Consider the following 25,018-nt stretch of genomic DNA (forward strand, 5'->3'; position numbering starts at 1 on the left):
TGCCCCTTATGCAGGATGTATGATGCCCCCACACAGTGTAATGCCCCCATTATGCCCCTTATGCAGGATGTATGATGCCCCCACACAGTGTAATGCCCCCATTATGCCCCTTATGCAGTATGTATGATGCCCCCACACAGTGTAATGCCCCTTATGCTGCAGGATGTATGATGCCCCCATTATGCCCCTTATGCAGTATATATGATGCCCCCACACAGTGTAATGCCCCTATTATGCCCCTTATGCAGTATGTATGATGCCCCCACACAGTGTAATGCCCCCATTATGCCCCTTATGCAGGATGTATGTTGCCCCCACACAGTGTAATGTCCCCATTATGCCCCTTATGCAGGATGTATGATGCCCCCACACAGTGTAATGCCCCCATTATGCCCCTTATGCAGTATGTATGATGCCCCCACACAGTGTAATGCCCCTTATGCTGTATGTATGATGCCCCCACAGTGTAATGCCCCCATTATGCCCCTTATGCAGGATGTATGATGCCCCCACACAGTGTAATGCCCCTAGTATGCCCCTTATGCAGGATGTATGATGCCCCCACACAGTGGAATGCCCCCATTATGCCCCATATGCAGGATGTATGATGCCCCCATTATGCCCCTTATGCAGTATGTATGATGCCCCCACACAGTGTAATGCCCCTCTTATGCCCCTTATGCAGGATGTATGATGCCCCCACACAGTGTAATGCCCCCATTATGCCCCTTATGCAGGATGTATGTTGCCCCCACACAGTGTAATGCCCCTATTATGCAGTATGTATGATGCCACCATTATGCCCCTTATGCAGTATGTATGATGCCCCCACACAGTGTAATGCCCCATTATGCCCCTTATGCAGTATGTATGATGCCCCCACACAGTGTAATGCCCCCATTATGCTCCTTATGCAGTATGTATGATGCCCCCACACAGTGTAATGCCCCTAGTATGCCCCTTATGCAGGATGTATGATGCCCCCACACAGTGTAATGCCCCCATTATGCCCCATATGCAGGATGTATGATGCCCCCATTATGCCCCTTATGCAGTATGTATGATGCCCCCACACAGTATAATGCCCCTATTATGCCCCTTATGCAGGATGTATGATGCCCCTACACAGTGTAATGCCCCCATTATGCCCCTTATGCAGGATGTATGTTGCCCCCACACAGTGTAATGCCCCCATTATGCCCCTATGCAGTATGTATGATGCCCCCACACAGTGTAATGCCCCTTATGCAGTATGTATGATGCCCCCGCACAGTGTAATGCCCCCATTATGCCCCTTATGCAGTATGTATGATGGCCCCACACAGTGTAATGCCCCTTATGCAGGATGTATGATGCCCCCACACAGTGTAATGCCCCCATTATGCCCCATATGCAGGATGTATGATGCCCCCATTATGCCCCTTATGCAGTATGTATGATGCCCCCACACAGTGTAATGCCCCTATTATGCCCCTTATGCAGGATGTATGATGCCCCCACACAGTGTAATGCCCCCATTATGCCCCTTATGCAGGATGTATGTTGCCCCCACACAGTGTAATGCCCCCATTATGCCCCCTATGCAGGATGTATGATGCCCCCACACAGTGTAATGCCCCCATTATGCCCCTTATGCAGTATGTATGATGCCCCCACACAGTGTAATGCCCCTTATGCAGTATGTATGATGCCCCCACACAGTGTAATGCCCCGATTATGCCCCTTGTGCAGTATGTATGATGCCCCCACACAATGTAATGCCCCTTATGCAGTATGTATGATGCCCCCACACAGTGTAATGCCCCTTGTGCAGTATGTATGATGCCCCCACACAGTGTAATGCCCCTTATGCAGTATGTATGATGCCCCCACACAGTGTAATGCCCCCATTATGCCCCTTATGCAGTATGTATGATGCCCCCACACAGTGTAATGCCCCCATTATGCCCCTTATGCAGTATGTATGATGCCCCCACACAGTGTAATGCCCCTTATGCAGTATGTATGATGCCCCCGCACAGTGTAATGCCCCCATTATGCCCCTTATGCAGTATGTATGATGGCCCCACACAGTGTAATGCCCCTAGTATGCCCCTTATGCAGGATGTATGATGCCCCCACACAGTGTAATGCCCCCATTATGCCCCATATGCAGGATGTATGATGCCCCCATTATGCCCCTTATGCAGTATGTATGATGCCCCCACACAGTGTAATGCCCCTATTATGCCCCTTATGCAGGATGTATGATGCCCCCACACAGTGTAATGCCCCCATTATGCCCCTTATGCAGGATGTATGTTGCCCCCACACAGTGTAATGCCCCCGTTATGCCCCTTATGCAGGATGTATGATGCCCCCACACAGTGTAATGCCCCCATTATGCCCCTTATGCAGTATGTATGATGCCCCCACACAGTGTAATGCCCCTTATGCAGTATGTATGATGCCCCCACACAGTGTAATGCCCCGATTATGCCCCTTGTGCAGTATGTATGATGCCCCCACACAGTGTAATGCCCCTTATGCAGTATGTATGATGCCCCCACACAGTGTAATGCCCCGATTATGACCCTTGTGCAGTATGTATGATGCCCCCACACAGTGTAATGCCCCTTATGCAGTATGTATGATGCCCCCACAAAGTGTAATGCCCCCATTATGCCCCTTATGCAGTATGTATGATGCCCCCACACAGTGTAATGCCCCCATTATGCCCCTTATGCAGTATGTATGATGCCCCCACAGTACCGCCTGAGGTCCTGCAGTTGGAATAATCCCTCCGGACAGTGGTTTTACCTTTGCCTGCTCCCCTCCATGTAGACCCTCGAGCATGTATACATGCATGTAGGGGAGCAGCCGGCCTTACTAGATATCGAGGCTTTGTACAGTAATATTCAGCCTGAGGATGGTATCAGAGGAGTAAGACATTTCTTTAAATCGAGATCAGTACAGTGTAGCAGACATAATGACTTCATGGAGGATCTTCTAAAATTAATTCTTACTCATAACTTACTTCTTTTTGACAGGCAGTACTTCCTCCAGCTCAGGGGTACTGCGATGGGGAGCCCCTGTGCCCCCTCATATGCTAACCTATTCCTGGGCTGGTGGGAGGAAACCACAATATTCAGGGATGATCATGCTTGGGATCCATATACTGGGGTATAGATAAAAATGTCATTAATATATCATCTGGTCAAAGACGAGTGAACAATTTCTTGAATTTGTCAGGGAAATCAATAGAGTTGAGATTTACATCAGAGTTTAGTTATAACCAGTTGCCTTTCCTGGATGTACTAATCTAGAAAGAACAGGATGGGACCCTAGGGACCCTCATCTACCATTAACCTACAAGCACTAATAAACTATTGAAGTGAGATAGCCACCACCCCATCCCCCTAAAAAAAGGAAAACCCAAGGGGCAATTTTTATTGTTGAGAAGGAACTGTTCTAATGTCACAGATTTTAATATACAGGCAATAGACATGAACACCAGATTCAGGAGAAAGGGTCCCCACAGTACATTTTGTATTCTGTTTGTAGAAAAGCGGGAGAGACAGACACCATTTTACACATTTATTTAAAAATAAGCAACACAGTTATACTTACCTAATGCCTGATGCCCTTGTCCGCTGTAAATGAGAACAAATAAAAAAACACCATAATAATCACCTGTCGGGCGTAATCCACATCAACAGTCACTAATGTGACTGCTCTACATGACAGCCGGCTACATACTGACACAGTCAGTGTCTAAATAAATAAATGACAGGCAGTGTGTAGTGCTGAGTTGCCGTGAGAAAGTTCAGTTCAGCTGATGAAACCAAGTGATCTCATGGCACCGCCGCTGACCGCAGTGTGATTGTAAGTGTGTAGCCGGCTGTCTTGTAGAGCAGTCACATCAGTGACTGCTGATGTGGATTACATCCGACAGGCGAGTATTATGGTGGTTGTCATGGAAGTATTATGGTGGTTGTCATGTAAGTATTAAGAAAATATTAAGAATTTCCCCCAAACCTCTCTTCACCCCTTCTCCTCTATAGTATTTGTCAGAGGAGAGGAGCTGACAATCCACCATCTGTCTGTATGCAAATTATCACCCATAGCCGAAGTAGCTAGGAGAAATGGTAGCACAAGAGGTGCTACAAACTGTTACGCTCGTGCCTGGACTGACTGGCGTGAGCGTGATTAGTGATCCCACTGTACCATGAACCGAGGAGTGCCTGGAGGAGCATAACTAAGTATCTACCCGATCCGACCAAGGTCGCACGGCGGCTAACGACTCCGTGAACCAAGGAGGAACCGAGCAGAGGGACCAGGTGCTACTCCAGGTCAGACTCCGGTCACAGCTGTTGACCCACATCGGAGAATGCAGGAACAGGCAGGTTAGGCTGGCATACAGACAGGTGGGTATTGGCAGGCACGGCTGGTATGCAGACAGGTGGATACTGGTAAGCACGGCTGGTATGCAGACAGGTGGGTGCTGGCAAGCACGGCTGGTATGCAGACGGGGGGTACTGACAAGCACAGCTGGTATGCAGACAGGGTGGTACTGACAAGCACGGCTGGTATGCAGACAGGGGGTTACTGACAAGCACGGCTGGAGTGCAGACAGGGAAATACTGGCAAGCACGGGTGGAGTGTAGACAGGTAGGTACTAGCAGGTTGGAGCACAGGCTGGATTGAGTCCAGTACAGACTGGGAGGCAGGAACAGAGCCGCAGATGCGGTAGACAAGCAGAGTAAGGCAAAACCGCCGGAGCGGAGGACAAGGCAGAGCGGAACCACAGGTGCGGTGAACAAGGCAGAGCAGAGAGGAACGTGCAGGTGCGGTGAACAAGGCAGAGCAGAGAGGAACCGCAGGAGCTGTGGGCTAGGCAGAGCAGAGGGGAACCGCCGGAGCGGTGAGCAAGCAGAGCATAACTAAACCGCAGGTGCGGTGAACAAGGCAGAGCAGAGAGGAACCGCATGAGCGGTGGGCTAGGCAGAGCAGAGGGGAACCGCCGGAGCGGTGAGCAAGCACAGCAGAACTAAACCGCAGGTGCGGTGAACAAGGCAGAGCAGAGAGGAACCGCCAGAGCGGTGGGCTAGGCAGAGCAGAGGGGAACCGCCGGAGCGGTGAGCAAGCAGAGAAGAACTAAACCGCAGGTGCGGTGAACAAGGCAGAGCAGGGAGGAACCGCTGGAGCGGTGGGCTAGGCAGAGCAGAGGGGAACCGCCGGAGCGGTGAGCAAGTCAGAGCAGAGAGAAATCGCCGGAGCGGTGGGCAAGACAGAGCGGAGTGAAACCGCAGGTGCGGTAGACAAGGCAGAGAGGACAGGGCTCCGTTCACATGGAACAGACTGGAAAATACAGGAAGATACGGAGGAAGGGAAAAGGGACAAGTAGAACCAGATACACACAAGGTACTTCCAATAAAGTAGCGAGTGGACACAAAACTCACAAACAGAAGTACAGAGACAACGAGTTGGAGTTAGGTGAAGGTTCAGATACTGCAGGAAAAGGGAAGGTACGGACATAGAGACAAACAGATAACAGGCTAAGATACAGTTCAGACAGGAACTGCTACTGCAATGAGATACAAGAACGAGCCTGGGTATACAGCCCCCAGAGTGGCGGGACAGACCAGAAGTCAGAGATAACAGGCCTGGGTATACAGCCCCCAGAGAAGGCGGAAACAGACAAGAAGTCACAGATAACAGGTCTGGGTATGCAGCCCCCAGAGAAGGCGGAAACAGACAAAAAGCAGAACTGGACCTGGCAACTTCAGAGTCTAGGAGCACATTGAATGTTAGTGTTGCTCAGGCACCTCCTACTGGATGGAGGGGGTTTAAACTGCATATGTATTGTATTGTCTCCTTTTGTAAAATCTCTGTATATTTTTCCTAAACACTGTCTCTCTTTTGGATTAAATATAAAATTTAATAGTTCTGTTTCTTTTTTCCCATTCCCCACGACAGCACCCATAGAAAGAGGGAACCACCCCGAGGGCAGGAAACCACTACAGGTTTGAAAGGCGGAGCCCTCTACTATGCGTCAGTGGTTTCCTGTCCTCGAGGAGACCCTACAGCTCCTCAGGCGCTGCCGGGGGAGTGAAGATTCACCTCGGCGCTACAGCTCCCTTGTCAGTCCGGGTTTCCTGGCTCCTGTGGGGCATGCAGCGCTGTTCTGGATGCCGGCCGACGAGTCACATGCAAGCATCTCCGGGACACTTGGGAAAGAATTTCCCTAAGTCCCTGGGTCCTGCACACAATACTAGAGGGGTTTAAATTAGAATTCCTTTCTCCCCCTCCAGACGCTTATATTGTCACCAGAATCCAACCTTCGGATTTGGTACAGGATACCCTGGAACAGAAAGTTATGTCTCTAATCCAGAAAGGAGTTCTATCCTGTGTTCCAGAAGGGGGAGAGGGAAAAGGGTTTTACAGCCCCTTATTCCTAAGGAAAAAAAACAGATCAGTCTTACAGGACCATCATAAACTTAAGGAACCTCAACAAGTTTCTGGCTCTCAAATGGTTCAAGATGGAAAACTTTGAGTCAGTGATAAAACTCCTATTCCCAAAGTGCTTCATGGCCACTATAGATCTCAAAGATGCCTATTATCATGTTCCCATCTTTCAAGCTCATCAAAGATTCATAAGAGTGGCGGTCTACATCAAGGGCCATCTGACACATCTACAGTTCCAAGTCCTCCCCTTTTGGACTTTCCATGGCCCCAAGGGTTTTTACAAAAATAGTGGGGGAAATGTCAGCACACATAAGGGAAACTGACGTTTTATTCATCCCGTATCTGGACGACTTTCTTGTGGTAAGAAAATCAGAGTCCGAATGCAACCTGGCAGTCACAAAGGTTTTAAGTATCTTAGCCTCTTTAGGGTGGCTGATAAACTCAAATAAAATTAAGGCTCGAGACAAAACAAAAACAAACCTTCTTAGGCACCTGGTTGGATTCAAGAAAACAAATGTCCTTCCTTCCAGAAGAAAGAAGGGAAAGAGTAGAAAGACTAGCTTTAGAACTAATAAACAAACCAGAGACTACACTAAGAAGGGCCATATCCACCTTGGAGTCCCTCTTGCATGCATCTCGACAGTAATTTGAGCAAGGTGTCAGTTCAGACCTCTCCAATGGGATATCCAGAGAGCAGAACAGAAAGCAGGAGGGAACCTGAACATGCCGATAATGATATCCAAGGACACTCAACTATCAATGATGTGGTGGACAAACGAGTCAAATCTATCGCAGGGAGTCCCATGGGAAATAAAAAAACCTGTTATACTCACTGCGGACGCAAGTTCCTGGGGGTGGGGTGTCCTTGTAGAGAGAAGCATCCTGCAAGGGAGATGGCCTCAAGACTTGATAGATGCGTATTCCAATAGGAAAGAGTTAGCTGCCATAGGATTAGCCTAACAACAAATCTTGCCAGTTGTAAAAGATCGTCATCTAAGAATCCTCGTAGACAACAAAACTGCAGTAGCCTATATAAACAAACAGGGGGGAACAAAATAAGAAGGCCTTATGGCAGAAACTCAAAAAATTATGTTGTTAGCGGAAGGAATTTTAAGTTCCATCTCGGCAGGCTATTTAAAGGGGTCAGAAAATATAAAAGCAGACTTCCTGAGTCGTCACAGGGTAGATCAGGACGAATGGTCCGTGAACTCAGGAATCTTCCAGAAAACAGTAGGTCTCTGGGAGGGGTTCCAAAAATAGATCTTTTTGCGAACAAACTGAACAAAAAAGTCTGTAAATTCTTCTCAATAGATCCAAAAGATCTCCCCTGGGGGGTAGACACCCTTCTCCTCAAATGGCCAGTAGGCCTGCTCTATGCCTTTCCCCCTCTACATCTAATTCCAGCGGTTCTCAGGGAAGAACGTATGGAGAGGGCCGAGATAATTCTAGTGGCACCCTTTTGGCCCAGGAGAACATGGTTTTCCTGGGTTCGTCACTTATCGGTGGCAACTCCGTGGGTACTCCCAGAGATTCCAGACCTCCTTTCCCAGGGTCCCATTCACCACCCAGACGTAAAGAAGCTGCATTTGACGGCTTGGCGCTTGAGCGGCAACTTCTGAAAGCTACAGGGTGTACGGGAAGAGTGATTTCCACACTTGTTAAAGCAAGGAAGAAAATGTCAACTATATATTATAGAATATGGAGTAAATTTCTAATTTTTTCAGGAATAAATCCTTTAAAAAAACAAGGGGTACCATACGTGGGGATTTTAGAATTCCTGCAAAAAGGTTGGGAGATGGGGCTAAAAAAAGAGCACCCTTAAGGTTCACTCTGCAGCTTTAGGGGCCCTTTTTGGAGGAGACCTCTCATCCCACCCCTTGATAGTAAAATTCTTTAGAGCACTTAGCCGCGCGAAATCTGTTCCAAAACCGAGAGCAGACCCCTGGGACTTAAACCTAATCCTCAAAGCTCTTACTAAGACTCCCTTTGAGCCCGTATCAGATTGTTCTCTTAAAAATTTGACCCTTAAAACGGCACTCCTGGTGGTTATTACATCAGCTAGACGGGTAGGAGAGATTCAGGCCCTATCAGTAAATCAGCCCTTCACTCAAATCCTATCAGATAGGGTTATTCTTTCCCGTGACCCTGCCTTCCTTCCAAAGGTAGTGTCCTCTTTTCATAGATCACAGTATATAGTTTTACCGTCATTCTGCGAGAACCCTAAAAATGAGAGGGAAAGGGAGTTCCACACCCTAGATGTCATGGAGTCCATCACCTGCGGCCATATCACAATCGTGTGATCACCATTTTGCCTCTAGACCACAGTATAACAGGTATACACTATCCCTATTTAATTATTTTTCCTACTATATCATCAGTAGTCTTTTTGACATTGTTGGATTGGCCAGTGGCGTACTAATGTGATTGTATGCTGAAGGGGAGTGTGGTAATAGGATTTAATTATTATTATTATTTATTATAGCACCATTTATTCCATGGCACTTTACATGTGAAAGGGGTATACATAGCAAAAACAATTACAATAATTTTGAACAATAAAAGTCAGCAACTGGTGCAGGAGGAAAGAGGACCCTGAGCGAGGGCTCACAACCTACAAGGGATGGGTGAGGATACAGTAGGTGAGGGTAGAACTGGTCGTGCAGCAATATGGTGGAGCGGTGGTTACTGCAGGTTGTACGCTTGTTGGAAGAGGTAGGTCTTCAGGTTCCTTTTGAAGGTTTCCACGGTAGGTGAGAGTCTGATATGTTGAGGTAGAGAGTTCCAGAGTAGGGGGGATGCACGGGAGAAATCTTGTATGCGATTGTGGGAAGAAGAGATGAGGGTAGTAGAGAAGGAGATCTTGTGAGAATCAGAGGTTGTGTGCAGGTAAGTACCAGGAGACTAGGTCACAGATGTATGAAGGAGACAAGTTGTGGATGGCTTTTTATGCCATGGTTAGGGTTTTGAACCAGAGTCTCTGGGTAATGGGGAGCCAGTGAAGGGATTGACAGAAAGGAGAGGCCGGGGAATAGCGGGGGGACAGGTGGGTTAGTCGGGCAGCAGAGTTTAGGATAGATTGGATGTGTGCGAGAGTGTTAGAGGGGAGGCCACAGAGCAGGAGGTTGCAGTAGTCGAGGCGGGAGATGATGAAGGCGTGCACTAGTGTTTTTGCAGATTTATGGCTGAGGAATGTTCGGATCCAGGAGATTGTTTTGATTTGGAGTTGGCAGGAAGTGGAAAGGGCTTGAATATGTGGTTTGAAGGAGAGGTCAGAGTCCAGGGTTACCCCAAGGCAGTGAGCTTGCGGGATTGGGGAGAGTGAGCAGCCACTGACTATGATGGATTGGTCAGATGAGGGGGTTGAGTGAGATGGTGGAAAGATGATGAATTCAGTTTTATCCATGTTAAGTTTTAAAAATCTGTCAGAGAAGAAGGATGAAATAGAAGACAGACATTGTGGGATTCTGATGAGTAAGCAGGTGATATCAGATCCAGAGAGATAGATCTGTGGGCCTTCAGCATAGAGATGATACTGAAACCCATGGGACTCTATGAGCTGTCCCAGGCTGAAGGTGTAGATGGAGAAGAGCAGGAGTCCTAGAACTGAGCCTCGGGGGACACGGACAGATAGGGGGTGAGATGAGGAGGTGGTGTTTAAGTGGAAGACACAATGTCCGGTCTCTTAGGTATGAAAAGCTCCAAGATAGGGCCAAGTCTGTGATGCCAAGACATAAGAGAGTCTGTAGTAAGAGGGAATGGTCCACTGTGTCAAAGGCCGATGACAGGTCCAGGAGGAGGAGGACAGAGTAGTGTCGCTTGGATTTGGCAGTTAGTAGGTCGTTGGTGACTTTAGTCAGAGCAGTTTCAGTAGAATGGTGCGGTCGGAAGCCAGATTGTAAGCGGTCAAAGAGGGAGCAGGAGGAGAGGTGGGAGGACAGTTCAGAATGGACGTGTTGTTCCAGTAGTTTTGAGGCATCGGGGAGAAGTGATATGGGGCAATAGCTAGTCAGAGAGGATAGGTCAAGGGAGGGCTTTTTGAGGATGGGTGTGATCGAGACATGTTTGAAACATGAGGGAAAGATTCCAGTTGTGACCGGTTGAAAAGATGGGTTAGGGTTGGGATGAAGACTGTGGTGAGGTTTGGGATGAGGTGGGACGGATTGGGTCAAGTTCGCAGGTGGCGAGGTGTGATTTGGAGAGTAAAAAGGAAACTTGATCGTCCGTAATGGTGAAGAAGCTGGTTTTGGAGGGGAAGGGTTGAGTAGATAGGAGGAGGGGCTGTGGGGTCTTTAGGCAAAAGCTTTGTCTGATGGTGTCAATCTTCTGCTTGAAGAATGAGGCAAAGTCTTCGGCTGATATGAGAGGAGAGGGAGGAGAGAATTGAAAGTGTTGAATAGCTGCTTAGGGTTCTGAAACAGGGAGAGGATATGAGAGATGAGAAGTAGGTTTGTTTTGCTGCAGTAAGTGTGGACTTGAAAGAATTGAGGGACTATTTGAATGCGATGAAATGCTCATTGGAGTGGGACCTTTTCCATCTCTGCTCGGCAACCCTGGAGGCCCTTCGTAGTTCTTTAGTCAGGTTGGTGTGCCAGGGTTGCCTATTGAGTATGAGCTGTGGTATGTGGGAGGAGGTCTGTCACGGGTGTGTCAGAGGTGACAGACAGTTGCCCTGTAGTGGTTGACAGGAGATCTCCACGTTTGTCAATGCAGACAGCTGCCTAGATAAGAGGCTGTGTTTAGGACCCAGCGACTACCTCCCTTTTAGTCCGGGTGTATTTTTACCTGGTGTGTCTAGGTGGGCATCGCCGGTTATACTCGTTTCTACTTGGAACTTGGCTGAAGTAGCATCACGTCCTCTATGGAGTCTTTAGGCAGTTTGCCCTGTTGGAGTTTCTTCTAAGCTAAGTTGTTATTCCCTTGTGTTGTCTTCCCCTTTTTGTCTTTAGAGTGCTAGCGGAGGTTGACTAGTGCTCATCTCCTTCCACCCCCAGCTATAGCCTTACGCCATGGATAGTAGGGTGAGGCACGTGATCGGCGACAGCTGTGGAGGCTGTATAGGGACATTAGGGGGAGACAGGGTGTTGCTAGTCCAGATTAGGAGGTCACCTCTTCCCCCTTTCCCTAGTGTCTGGGCTCCCTTTCCATTTCCCCTCTGTGTTGCACTCACATCTGGCATGACTCTCTGTGTTGCGCTCACATCTAGAGTGACAGGGTCAACCGAGTTGAGAGCTGCACCTGTTGTAGTAGTAATATATAAAGTGGCAGCAGCATCTGTATCGTGTAATGGACTTATGCCTGTAAGAGGGCGGAGGAATTCAGAGAGTGAGTGTAGGTCAAGATCTTTGAGATTTCTGCGAAGGTCTGCAAGTTTGTGGAGTAAGGATTGTTCACCTGGGGAGGAGAGGGAAGAGAATGTAAGTAGGTTGTGGTCAGACAGGGGGAGATGTGAGTTAGAGAACAGAGGTGGGTGAAGATGAGGTCCAGTGTGTGTCCATCTTTGTGAGTGGGGGCAGAAGACCATTGAGCAAGGCCGAAGGAGGAAGTGAGGGATAGAAGCTTAGAGGCAGATGAGTTGGAAGTGTCAACGGAGATGTTGAAGTCACCCATGATGATAGTGGGGATATCAGCGGAAAGGAAATAAAGGAGCCAGGTGGTGAAGTGGTCGAAGAAAGTGGTGGCCGGTTGGAGGGGGAGTAGATGCGCGCACAGAATGCACCTAAAAGGAGGGGAGAGTAACGGAGGGTGGCAGTGGGATATGGGTGATGGAGCGGTAACCTGACAGGAGAAAACCTACTCTTCCACCATGCTTGGCGTTGGAGCGGGGTGTGTAAGAAAGATGGAATCCACCGTACGAAAGTGCAGCTGGAGAGGCCGTGTCAGAGGGGTTGAGCCACGTTTCAGTGATGCCGAGTAAGGAAAGTTTGTTAGTAATGAAAAGATCATGGATGTAGGAACATTTGTTGCAGAGGGAGCGAGCGTTGATGTTTATAATTATCTGTACTATACAAATATTTCCTGTGTGATCTCTGGGTGATACGCACATCCTTTTTTCATATGCACGTCACGATCTCTGTCGCCATTTCCAATTACCTGTATTATATAGATTTTATACATGCCTTAATAAAGACTTTATCTTTTATATGATACTCTGTCATTTGGGATTTTTTCGATCGTTCTTTTTTCAGTCCGTGGTTCTGATGTTTTCTAGCGATTTTGTCCCCTTACTCTGTAATCCACAAGTGCACCTAATCAGAGGATTTTTACTGTACAATAATTATTATGAAGCCCCTCTACTGGTTGAGTAGCTTAATTATTTTTCCCTTTCTCAGCAATTGCCCAATTAGCAGCTTAGAGAGGCCTGTCTGTTTTTTTTTCACTCGGTGCCGCATGCAACTGTACCTCTGACAGAGAGGGTCTTGAAGAGTGGGATGCTGGTGTAAAAATTTATCAATGTAGAGGGGATAACCCTTATCCATTAGTGGGTGCATCAATTCCCACACAATTATCCCACTTGTTAATTTGGGCGTCCTTTCCTTCTTAGACCCTAAATCTGTGGGTGTTCCCTGTGGTACTCTCGCACATCATGTACAGTTTGACTCCGTACCTAGCCCTCTTACTGGGCAGGTATTGTTGGAAATGTAACCTCCCTTTGAAATGAACCAGAGATTCATGTATAGAGATGTCCCGTTGGGGGTTGTACGCCTCAGCAAATGTTCTGCTGAAGTGGTCAACTACTGGCCAAATTGTGTATAGACAATCAAAGTTAGGATCGTCTCAGGAGGACACAGCACATTATCACTATAAGGCCATGGACGCACTATCCGTATTTGGTCAGTATTTTTTCTCAGGATTGGGAGCCAAAACCAGGAGTGGGTGATAAATGCAGAATTGGTGACTTGTTTCTATTATACCTTTTCTCTGATTTGTTCCTCACCTGGTTTTAGCTCCCACTCCTGAGAAAAAAAAATGCTGACCAAATACTGATAGTGGGGCTGGGGCCTAATGCAAACATTTTTTTCATAGCCAAACAGAATACCTGTGTGCTGTAGAGAATATCAGTACTCCAGTATTGCCGAATCTCTGGTTTTCTAACTATTCCCATATGCAGAATGTCCTAATCTCTGCTGCATTTGCAGGGGTCCACCTGGCGTATGCTGACGTGGGATTTTTGGTAAAAAATTAAAGGGCATACAAATTTGTCTGGGCCACCATAAGATTTACTATTTCCTCTCTGAAAAAGAATTTGAAAAAGTCAATTTCAGTGAGGTGTGTAACATCAAATTGAATTTCTGAGCTTCCGATGAAATCCAGAATAACAGACTGATCATTTTTGGGGGGTGCAGGCCATATGGGATCAATTGCAGTAGGGATTGCCTAGGTCCTAAGGTGCCTTGTAGGGGGTCCATCCTCACTAGATGAGGAGGAATAGAGGAATGTGGAATCCATTACCGATTCCAGTGTTGGTAAATGAGACGAGAATTAGCGTTATGGACGATGAGTGTATGAGAAACGTATTCAGCTGCCGACTCCGAGGAAGAAACTGCTTGTTGTCTGTAGCCTAAAATATATAGATTTTATTAGTTTGATGGATAGAAGAAAACTAAATACTTTAAAATAATAAATCTCATATGTTTCCCTTATTATCTGCAGTAATTGTATTATACAAAATTTTTATGATGTTACATCGGCTCATCATCTTCTCTCTAGAGTGTCGGATCCTCTCAGTAGAGATATTCTATATGAGAGAATTTTCCTGATTTATCTATCAAAGATGGATATGAGCAGAGACAAGATGGCGGAGAGGATATTACACCTCACCCTAGAGATCCTCTTCCGACTTACTGGAGAGGTGAGAGATTCTGATAACGTCACATTATAGCTTTCTTATCTATGGGAATAACGGATGGACAGAACTGGAGAGGTGAGGACTCTGGAAATGTCTGTAGTGAGATTTATTAATGTGTCTCTCCATAACCAGAATTACACAGTAGTGAAGAAGACCTCTAGTGAACGCTGTCAGGACCCTGCGTCTGAGGAATGGGGAAGACCCCTGAGCCCAATCACGAGACCTCCACCTCACCCACTGATACATGAGGACATCAATGACCAGAAGATCCTAGAACTCACCTACAAGATGATTGAGCTTCTGACTGGAGAGGTGACACTGCTGGAAATGCTGGGACATTATACAGTAACGCTATGAAGGGATTGGGGGGATGACGGTATCATTGTATGTTTCAGGTTCCTATAAGGTGTCAGGATGTCGCTGTCTATTTCTCCATGGAGGAGTGGGAGTATTTAGAAGGACGCAAAGATCTGTACATGGACGTCATGATGGATGTTACCCAGCCCCTCACATCATCAGGTAATTGACAGGACTAAATACACATGGCCTAAATTATCTGTATGTAAAAATTAATTCAGTCCCTGTATGTGTTTCCTCCAGATCTATCCAGTAAGAGGACAACACTAGAGAGAAGTCTCCCTCCTCTTCTTCCACAGGACTGTAAACAAGAAGACCCCAATGTTCCTCAGGATCATCAGGTAGATGGAGAGAAGGTGTCACGAGATCTCCCCTATGATGTGTAGACGGCTGTGAAGGTCTTGTGTGCTCAGTCTTGTTTTATCCACCAGTATTATATGTTTTATACTTGTGTAATGAGAATGGTGGAGATAGCAGGATTAGAGCTGATCATAGATGTGACTTTTCCATCTGTCTGTGACTTTTACAATATTTGTTTCAGAGTAAAGATCTGACCCATATTAATACTACAGAGACATATGTGAGGGGTGATGAGCGGTGTAAGGAGGAGATTCCTACATATGACTACCCAGGTGAGTAGTAACCACTAAATGCAAAGAAGTCACAGATTCTACTCAGTCACCGGTTGTGGCTGCTTTATCGACGGTGTAGTCCGTCGAAACATGAGTTGTGTCTCTCTCGCCTGTACTCCTTGGTTGTCCAACGAACTGTGACCTCTGCCGCCAGCGTTTTTCAGATGGGAATTTTTTTAATAGTTCTGCAACAAGGGCATCCTGGTACTGCCCCATTTTTGTAGACCTGTCCGCCTTATGAATAAAAGAAGAAAGTTCTCCTTGTAGCGTGGGTCTAGAAGTGTCACCAACCAGTAATGACTGTTACCCAAAATTTTGAGAACGCGAGGGTCACTAGAAAGGCAGCATAACATAAACTCAGCCATGTGTGCCATACTGCAAAGAGGCAAGACTTCCGTGTCCTCACTAAGAGGACGACTGACCATGCTCTCCTCCTCCTCCCTGTCCTCTGGCCATCCACGCTGAACAGACAGTATGACAGTATATAAAGTGGCAGCAGCATCTGCATCGTGTAATGAACTTATGTCTGTAAGAGGGAGGAGGGATTCAGAGAGTGAGTGTAGGTCAAGGTGTTTGAGATTTCTGCGAAGGTCTGCAAGTTTGTGGAGTAAGGATTGGCACCTGGAGAGGAGAGGGAAGAGAATGTAAGTAGGTTGTGGTCAGACAGAGAGAGAGGTGAGTTAGAGAAGTTAGATAGGAAACAGAGGCGGGTGAAGATGAGGTCCAGTGTGTGGCCATCTTTGTGGTTGGGGTCAGAAGACCATTGAGCAAGGCCGAAGGAGGAAGTGAGGGATAGAAGCTTAGAGGCAGATGAGTGGGAAGTGTCAATGGGGATGATGAAATCACCAATGATAGTGGGGATGTCAGCGGAAAGGAAATGAAGCAGCCAGGTGGTGAAGTGGCTGAGAAAAAGGTGGCTGGTCATGGGGGGCGGTAAATGACGGTGAGGTGGAGGGGGAGTAGATGCGAACAGAATGCACCTCAAAAGAGGGGAGAGCAACGGAAGGTGGCAGTGGGATTTGGGTGAAAAAGAGCAGTTATCTGACCATGCTTGGTGTTGGAGCGGGATGTGTGAGAAAGATGGAATCCACCGTACGAAAGTGCAGCTGGAGAGGCTGTGTCAGAGGGGTTGAGCCACGTTTCAGTGATGCCAAGGAAGGAAAGTTTGTTAGTAATGAAAAGATCATGGATTTTGGAACGTTTGTTGCAGACGGAGCGAGCATTCCATAGAGCTCCTGTTAGTGGGACTGGGGAAGCGGGGGCTGGTCAGATGGATATAAGATTTCAAAGGTTGCTAGAGTTTGTGACTGATAGTGGATAGGAGTCGGAAGTGACTGTGGGGATGTGTTGGAGGTCCAGGATTTGGAGAGATATCGCCGCAGTTAGAAGGAGCAGGGAAAGTGTTAGCAGGTGGGAGCAGGAGAGGGCCTGAGGTGGATGTCTGTGTTTGGAGACATAGGAGTGAATATTGAGAAATAGTTCCGAGGAGGAGGTGAGATGAATGGAGAGGATGGAGGGAGAGATGAAAAGTTCATTACTTAGTGTAGAGATTAGGAGGTTAGTAGAAAGTGGAGGACTATAGGGGAGAGAGTGAAAACAAACAGAAACATTGTTTACTTTGCCTGGGTATCCAGTTTCCTTCCGTTCTCTTCAGGTTCAATTCAGGTCTAATTCTTCAATTTACTGGTCAGCTAACAAACATACCGAGTTAGGGAACACAGGAGAGGTAAGATATGTCACACACATGGAAAGTTGGGTGCCGTACCTGCAAGAAGAATAGACAAATGGATATGCTGATTAGAGTGCGATGATCATAGACGACAAGATGCAGACTGTATACGTAGTATTAAATTCAGGTCTAATTCTTCAATATGCCAAACTTGTATGATTTCACACTTGGTGAATTCACCCTGGGCAGACTAACATTTTGATTTTTATAATTATCTGTACTATACAAATATTTCCTGTGTGATCTCTGGGTGATACGCGCATCCTTTTTTCATGTGCATGTCACGATCCCTGTCACCATTTCCAATTACCCATATGCTATAGATTTTAAACACGCCTTAATAAAGACTTTATCTTTATTAAGGCATTTGGGATTTTTTCGATCATCTTTTTTTCAGTCCGTGGTTCTGATGTTTTCTAGCGATTTTGTCCCCTTACTTTGTAATCCACAAGTGCACCTAATCAGAGGATTTTTACTGTACAATAATTATTATGAAGCCCCTCTACTGGTTGAGTAGCTTAATTATTTCTCCCTTTCTCAGCAGTTGCCCAATTAGCAGCTTAGAGAGGCCTCTCTGATTTTTGTATCTCTGACAGAGAGGGTCTTGAAGAGTGGGATGCTGGTGTAAAAGTTATCAATGTAGAGGTGATGACCCTTATCCATCAGTGGGTGCAGCATTTTCCACACAATTTTCCCACTCACCCCCAGGATAGAGGGGCATTCAGGGGGGGTAATCTGGGTGTCCTTACCTTCTTAGACCCTAAATCTGTGGGTGTTCCTTGAGGTACTCTCGAACATCATGTACAGTTTAACTCCGTACCTAGCCCTCTTACTGGGCAAGTATTGTCAGAATTTAACCTCCCTTTGAAATGAACCAGAGATTCCTCTATAGAGATGTCCCTTTGGGGGTTGTACGCCTCAGCAAATGTTCTGCTGAAGTGGTCAACTACTGGCCGAATTTTATAGAGACGATCAAAGTTAGGATCGTCTCAGGAGGACACATCGCATTATCACTATGAGGCCACGGCCTCACTATCCGTATTCGGTCAGTATTTTTTCTCAGGAGTGGGAGCCAAAACCAGGAGTGGGTGATAAATAAATGCAGAATTGGTGACTTGTTTCTATTATACCTTTTCTCTGATTGTTCCTCACCTGGTTTTGGGTCCCACTCCTGAGAAAAAATACTGACCAAATACTGATAGTGGGGCCGTGGCCTAATGCAAACATTTTTTTCATAGCCAAACAGAATACCGGTGTGCTGTAGAGAATATCAGTACTCCAGTATTGCCGAATCTCTGGTTTTCTAGCTATGCCCATAGGCAAAATGTCCTAATCTCTGCTGCATTTACAGGGGTCCACCTGGCGTATGCTGACGTGGGATTTTGATTAAAAAATTAATGGGCATACAAATTTGTCTGGGCCACCATAAGATTTACTATTTCCTCGCTGAAAAATAATTTAAAAAATTCAATTTCAGTGAGGCGTGTAACATCAAATTGGATTTCTGAGCTTCCGATGAAATCCAGAATAACAGACTGATAATTTTTGGGGGGTGCAGGCCATATGAGATTGATTGCGGAAGGGATTGCCTAGGTCCTAAGGCGCCTTGTTGGGGGTCCGTCCTCACTAGATGAGGAGGAATAGAGGAATGTGGAATCCATTACCGATTCCAGTGTTGGTAAATGAGACGAGAATTAGCGTTATGGACGATGAGTCTATGAGAAACGTATTCAGCTGCAGACTTCAAGGAAGAAACTGCTTGTTGTCTGTGGCCTAAAATATATAGGTTTTATTAGTTTGATGTATAGAAGAAAACTAAATACTTTAAAATAATAATTCTCATATGTTTCCCTTATTATCTGCAGTAATTGTATTATTATACAGGATTTTTATGATGTTACATCGGCTCATCTTCTTCTCTCTACAGTATTGTATCCTCTCAGTGGATATCTTCTATGTAACAGAATTTTCCTGATTTACCCATCAAAGATGGACATGGACAGAGACAAGATGGTGGAGAGGATATTACACCTCACCCTAGAGATCCTCTTCCGGCTTACTGGAGAGGTGAGAGATTCTGATGACGTCACATTACATCATTCTTATCTATGGGAATAACAGATGGACAGAACTGGAGAGGTGAGGACTCTGGAAATGTCTGTACTGAGATATATTAATGTGTCTCTCCATAACCAGGATTACACAGTAGTGAAGAAGACCTCTAGTGAGCGCTGTCAGGACCCTGTGTCTGAGGGATGGGGAAGACCCAAGAGTCCAATCACAGGGCCTCCATCTCACCACCTGATGCATGAGGACATCAATGACCAGATCCTAGAACTCGCCTACAAGATGATTGAGCTGCTGACTGGAGAGGTGACACTGCTGGGAATGCTGGGACATTATACAGTAACGCTATGGAGGGATCGAGGGGATGACGGTATCATTGTATGTGTCAGGTTCCTATAAGGTGTCAGGATGTCGCTGTCTATTTCTCCTTGGAGGAGTGGGAGTATTTAGAAGGACACAAAGATCTGTACAAGGACGTCATGATGGAGGTTCCCCAGCCCCTCACATCACCAGGTAATAGACAGGATTAAATACACACGGCCTATAGTTATCTGTATGTAAAGAATGAATTCAGTCCTGTATGTGTTTCCTCCAGATCTATCCAGTAAGAGGACAACACCAGAGAGATGTCCCCGTCCTCTTCTTCCACAGGACTGTAAACAAGAAGATCCCAGTGTTCCTCAGGATCATCAGGTAGATGGAGAGAAGATGTCATGAGATCTCCCCTATGATGTGTAGACGGCTGTGAAGGTCTTGTGCTCAGTCTTGTTTTATCCACCAGTATTATATGGTTTATACTTGTGTATTGAGAACAGTGGAGATGGCAGGATTAGAGCTGATCATAGATGTGACTTCTCCTTCTGTCTGTGACTTTTACAATATTTGTTTCAGGGTGAAGATCTGACCCATACTAATACTACAGAGACATATGTGAGGGGTGATGAGCGGTGTAAGGAGGAGATTCCTACATATGACTACCCAGGTGAGTAGTAACCACTAAATGCAGAGAAGTCACAGAGACGTCTCAGTCACCGGCTGTGGCTGCTTTATCGGTGGTCACCAATTTGCCTCTAGCCCACAATCTTCTCCTCCACCAAAGACTGTTCAAATGACTTTGGGCATTGAAAGACGTTTTCTATAGATCTTACAACCTGGAAGACCCACCTACCCCCTGGGCTTAGGATAAAATATTCTATGGACCTGTTAGAGAAAGCGGAGGGTAATGATGCTGTTGGCTTCCTAGATCCCTGATATCTTATTGGATGAATCTACCTTCTCTCCCTTCTGTGCGGCTGAATGTTCTCATATGGTCCCTACAAGACCAGGTCCAGTCTTTCTGGCCAAACTTCACTTTTATGATCAATAACATTAAATGTGCAGTGAGGGACAAGTGTGAATTTCTGTATAATAACAACAGAGTTTCCCTTTGTACTTTTCAATTTCTATTAAAACCAACTAACTTCAAACAGGATTGTTATAAACTACATAAAAAACATTACACCTGTGCCATGATATCTCTCTAAGCTAAACACCTCAGCTCTGCAATATTATAAAAAGTTCTCTTTGAATGTCTAATATTTCTTCTTGAAATTTATGACAGGAAATATTGTCCCTTGCGATAGTTTAGATGATGAAGAGCCCCCGAGCCCCAGACTCTAATTACCCCAGAGAGGTTTCACCACTAGTTACTCACTATTTACTGAGAAGACTGTTCAGTTCCATCATTTCAGTAGATGTGTTACTGTCTATACTCACAGTTTTTGACTACAGTAATTAGTGCCCAAAATATTCTGATTTAACCCCTTCAGCCAGTTTTGTGTCCCTAATCCGGCCCCATTGTATTTTTCAAATTTGACGTGTGTCACTTTATGTGACAGGATAATAGGAAACAAATGGACCGTGCAAATTATTTTCCAACTTCTCTTGACTCCGACAATCCCCTATATACGGTTGTACACTACTGTCTGGGCACATGGCAGGGTAAGAAGGGAAGGGGCACCTTTGAGATATTTCAATGCAGATCTTGCTGGAATAATTTACAGACACAATGTATTGGGGGCGCTGTTCATGGTCACCTGGCAGCTCAAAACATGGCCACCACGGACAGGCTTGGTGCTATCTACCCTGTTTTCCAGATTTCAAGTGTTGCCTTAACCCTCATTCTTTAACCTCTCTACCTGGATCTGGACTTACAGAGTCCCCTAGGCTTGGGCCACGGTGTTACCTGCTGTTCTATGGTGTGAGATGGGAAGAAGAATAGTCAGGTAGCCGGGTCAGAACCAGGAGGGCAGAGAAAATACAAAATCAGAAGACACGAGAGTAGTCAGTAAACGGGCCGAGGTCACAACAGGAACCAAATACACAAGCCGGGAGCTGATCACAGAGGCCTGAACCAGAGGAGAACAAGGCTGGATCTGGCAGCTTCCGGCAATATGCTTCCAGCTTTAGTAGGGTGCGGTGCTTTCCATATGGCTGAAGCAGGGAGCAGATTACTGCAGCTGGACTGCACACACACCCATACTGCCAGACTGGATGGTACTACTGGTCCCAGCAACCCTAATCTTAGTGGGTGGACAGAGCTTCTGGTTCTGACGTCTCCTCCATCACCAGCGCCGCCTGCAGGATGAATAAGGCGGTTCCTGGTGACAGAAGCAGACGTTGCAGGAGCAGATCCCAGAGGAGATGGGACCCACCATTTACAGAAGCCCTAATATGACAAAATGTCAGAAAACCAATGCAATAGAAATCCCCATAAAGTGACTGCATTTTGGAAATGATAACCCTCAATTAATAGGTGTAGTGACTATTTTGATTCCACAGGCAGTGGATGTTGGAGAGTGAAAAATTTTAAATATGCCATTTTATTCCCCAACACGTAGTGCCCAGATTGTGCTCCAGGAGACACACCGTAAATGAAGAGGGTTCTTCTCACTATAGTAATGCCAAATACATGGATGATAAATGTGGTTTGGGCGCACGGCAAGGCTCGGAAGAGAGGGGGAGATCTGACTTTGGGAGAGCGGATATTGCTGGATTGGTTTATGGAAGTCATGTTGCTTTTAAAGAACCTTTGATCCTCTGTTTTTCCACTCACAGATGATGGACCTGAGTGGGGACTTGTTTTTTTGCCGGATGAGTAGAAGTTTTTATTGGTATTGTATTCAGCTACATAACATTGTTTGGAGGCTTCTTATTCCATATTTTTGAGGCAGAATGAACAAATAGTTGAACACCGCGCTGCACTGGTTCATCCTATGAGGTTTTCTATTAGACTGTGAACTGTCATTGTCCTGGTGAATAATTGAATATTTTTATATAACTTGCCATTTGTACGACCAGTTTATGTAGAAATGTAAAAAAATATAAATTTCAAGGATATTTTATTAAAAAATAATAGGATTTATTCTTGGCAGATGACTCTACCAGGCGATCAGAGGGACAGCTGACATCTTCAATTTCTAAATCAGATGATCTTGAGATCCCACAGGATACACTTGAAGTGAATGCCATTACTCCAGATTTACCATCATCCCTTCACAGCAAAGATCTGTTGTCTGATCCTACGAAACACGTCCTGTCTTCTGATTCATTACCGACTACTAAGGAAAGTCAAACTCACAAAATAAACATTAAAAAACAAACTGATACTAAAGCAAAGAAGCCATTTTCACGTTCAGAACATGGAAATAGCTTTCCTCTTGAAAAGTCTTTTCTTAAACATGAAAAAATTCACACAGCAGAGAGTAGATTTCTTTGTCCCAAGTGTGGGAAATGTTTTAACAAGAAATCAAATCTTGTTAGTCACCAGAGAAGTCACAAAGAGGAGAAGTCATTTTCATGTTCAGAATGTGGGAAATGTTTTACAGTGAGATTATCTCTTGTTACACATCTTCGAATTCACACAGGGGAGAAGCCTTTTTCATGTTCAGAATGTGGTAAATGTTTTGCAGAGAAATCAAGTCTTAGCAAACATCAGAGAACTCACACAGGAGTGAAGCCATTTTCATGTTCAGTATGTGGGAAATGTTTTACAGAGAAATCAACTCTTGTAACACATCTTCGAACTCACACAGGGGAGAAGCCTTTTTCATGTACAGAATGTGGAAAATGTTTTGCACAGAAATCACAATTTGTTAAGCACCAAAGAACTCACACAGGGGAAAAGCCATTTTCATGTTCAGAATGTGAGAAATGTTTTAGCCAGAAATCAGATTTGGATAAGCATCATAGAACGCACACAGGGGAGAAGCCGTTTTCATGCTCAGAATGTGGGAAATGTTTTAACCGGAAAGTGCATCTTAATAGCCACCATAAAACACACACAGGGGAGAAGCCTTTTTCATGTTCAGAATGTGAAAAATGTTTTACAACAAAATCATCTCTCGTTACACATCAGAGAACTCACACAGGGGATAAGCCATTTTCATGTTCAGAATGTGGGAAATGTTTTACAACAAAATCATCTCTCGTTACTCATCAGAGAACTCACACAGGGGATAAGCCATTATCATGTTCAGAATGTTGAAAATGTTTTACCCAGAAATCATATTTTTTATCCATCAAAGAACCCATACAGGGGAGAAGCCTTTTTCCTGCCAAGAATGTGGGAAATGTTTTAACCAGAAATCATATTTTGTTAATCATCAAAGAATTCACACAGGGGAGAAGCCTTTTTCATGTTCGGAATGTGGGAAATGTTTTAACAAGAGAACACATTTTGTTAATCACCAAAGAACTCACACAAGGGAGAAGCCTTTTTCATGTTAGATGTTCTGAATGTGGGAAATGTTTAACCAGAAATTATATTTTGTTAAGCAGAGAACTCACACAGATGAGAAGCCTTTTTCCTGTTCAGAATGTGGGAAATGTTTTAACCAGAAATCAGTTGTTGTTATACACCAAAGATCCCACACAGAGGAGAAGCCTTTTTCCTGTTCAGAATGTGGGAAATGTTTTTTTGAAGAAACCATCTCTTCTTAGTCACTAGACACAGGGGAGAAGCCTTTTTATATTCTTAATGTGCTAATGTTTGACTTGTTTGACACACTTTTAGCAAGAAGACATCTTACTAATAAGTGAGTGCGACTTATAGACTGGAGGCTGCTTCCTGTGACAAAGAACGCTCAGACAGTGTCCTTCCTGATCACTGAGAGAACTACTCTCTCCTCCAGCCTATTTAATCTTATCTAACTTATGTTTGCAGACCATTGATATTACTTATTTATTTAGATATATTATCTCAACATATGTATTCCTGTTTTCACCAATGAGGTATTGCGCTTTTAAATCCCCTCTATGTATATTACCTACCTGTCTGCATAGTTTTTACTCTCACTATGCATGTTTTGGAGCATGCGGCCCTTGATCCTCCAATCTCATGATGTCTCATTTGCACTTGCATTTCAGTTGCTATAGCAAGAAATTTGAGATTTATGCCCTAATATACAGTGGGGAAAATAAGTATTTGATATACTGACGATTTTGCAAGTTTTCCCACCCATAAAGAATGGAGAGGTCTGTAATTTATCGTAGGTCACTTCAACTATGAGAGACAGAATCTAACAAGAAAAAACAGAAAATCACATTGTATGATTTTTAAATAATTACATTGCATTTTATTGCATGAAATAAGTATTTAATCACCGACCAACCAGCAAGAATTCTGCCTCTCACAGACCTGTTAGTTTTTCTTTAACCCTTTCGCGCCAGAGCCTGTTTTTGCCTTCATGACCAGGCCAATTTATACAGTTCTGACCATTGTCGCTTTATGAGGTAATAACTCTGGAACGCTTCTACGGATCCCCCTGATTCTGAGACTGTTTATTCATGACATCTTGTACTTCATGATAGTGGTAAAATTTCTTTGATATGACTTGCGTTACTTTGTGAAAAAATCGGACATTTGGCAAAAATTTAGAAATTTTCGCAATTCTCAAACTT

At 45.2% G+C, this 25,018-nt stretch overlaps 2 protein-coding genes across 2 annotated transcripts in view; both read left to right on the top strand.

Annotated features, from left to right (window-relative positions):
* LOC141172906 (uncharacterized) overlaps nucleotides 1–23,612 on the top strand; it is a 58,176-nt gene extending 34,564 nt beyond the window's left edge. Inside the window, exons 6-16 of the mRNA XM_073657525.1 lie at nucleotides 14,155–14,296; nucleotides 14,426–14,605; nucleotides 14,689–14,812; nucleotides 14,894–14,991; nucleotides 15,192–15,282; nucleotides 18,939–19,078; nucleotides 19,208–19,384; nucleotides 19,468–19,591; nucleotides 19,674–19,771; nucleotides 19,970–20,060; nucleotides 22,492–23,612. Of these exons, the coding sequence (XP_073513626.1) occupies nucleotides 14,155–14,296; nucleotides 14,426–14,605; nucleotides 14,689–14,812; nucleotides 14,894–14,991; nucleotides 15,192–15,282; nucleotides 18,939–19,078; nucleotides 19,208–19,384; nucleotides 19,468–19,591; nucleotides 19,674–19,771; nucleotides 19,970–20,060; nucleotides 22,492–23,603 (2,377 nt within the window). The 3' untranslated portion in view covers nucleotides 23,604–23,612. The remainder of the gene's footprint in view (nucleotides 1–14,154; nucleotides 14,297–14,425; nucleotides 14,606–14,688; nucleotides 14,813–14,893; nucleotides 14,992–15,191; nucleotides 15,283–18,938; nucleotides 19,079–19,207; nucleotides 19,385–19,467; nucleotides 19,592–19,673; nucleotides 19,772–19,969; nucleotides 20,061–22,491) is intronic.
* Nucleotides 23,606–25,018, top strand: part of LOC141172907 (uncharacterized) — a 51,052-nt gene continuing 49,639 nt past the window's right edge. The window contains 1 exon segment of the mRNA XM_073657526.1: nucleotides 23,606–24,057. Coding sequence (XP_073513627.1) covers nucleotides 23,606–24,057 — 452 coding nt within the window.

The sequence above is a fragment of the Phyllobates terribilis genome, unplaced genomic scaffold (genome assembly GCF_046119375.1).
Source record: "Phyllobates terribilis strain yellow unplaced genomic scaffold, ASM4611937v1 Scaffold_12__6_contigs__length_324123572, whole genome shotgun sequence".
Lineage (NCBI taxonomy): Eukaryota > Metazoa > Chordata > Amphibia > Anura > Dendrobatidae > Phyllobates > Phyllobates terribilis.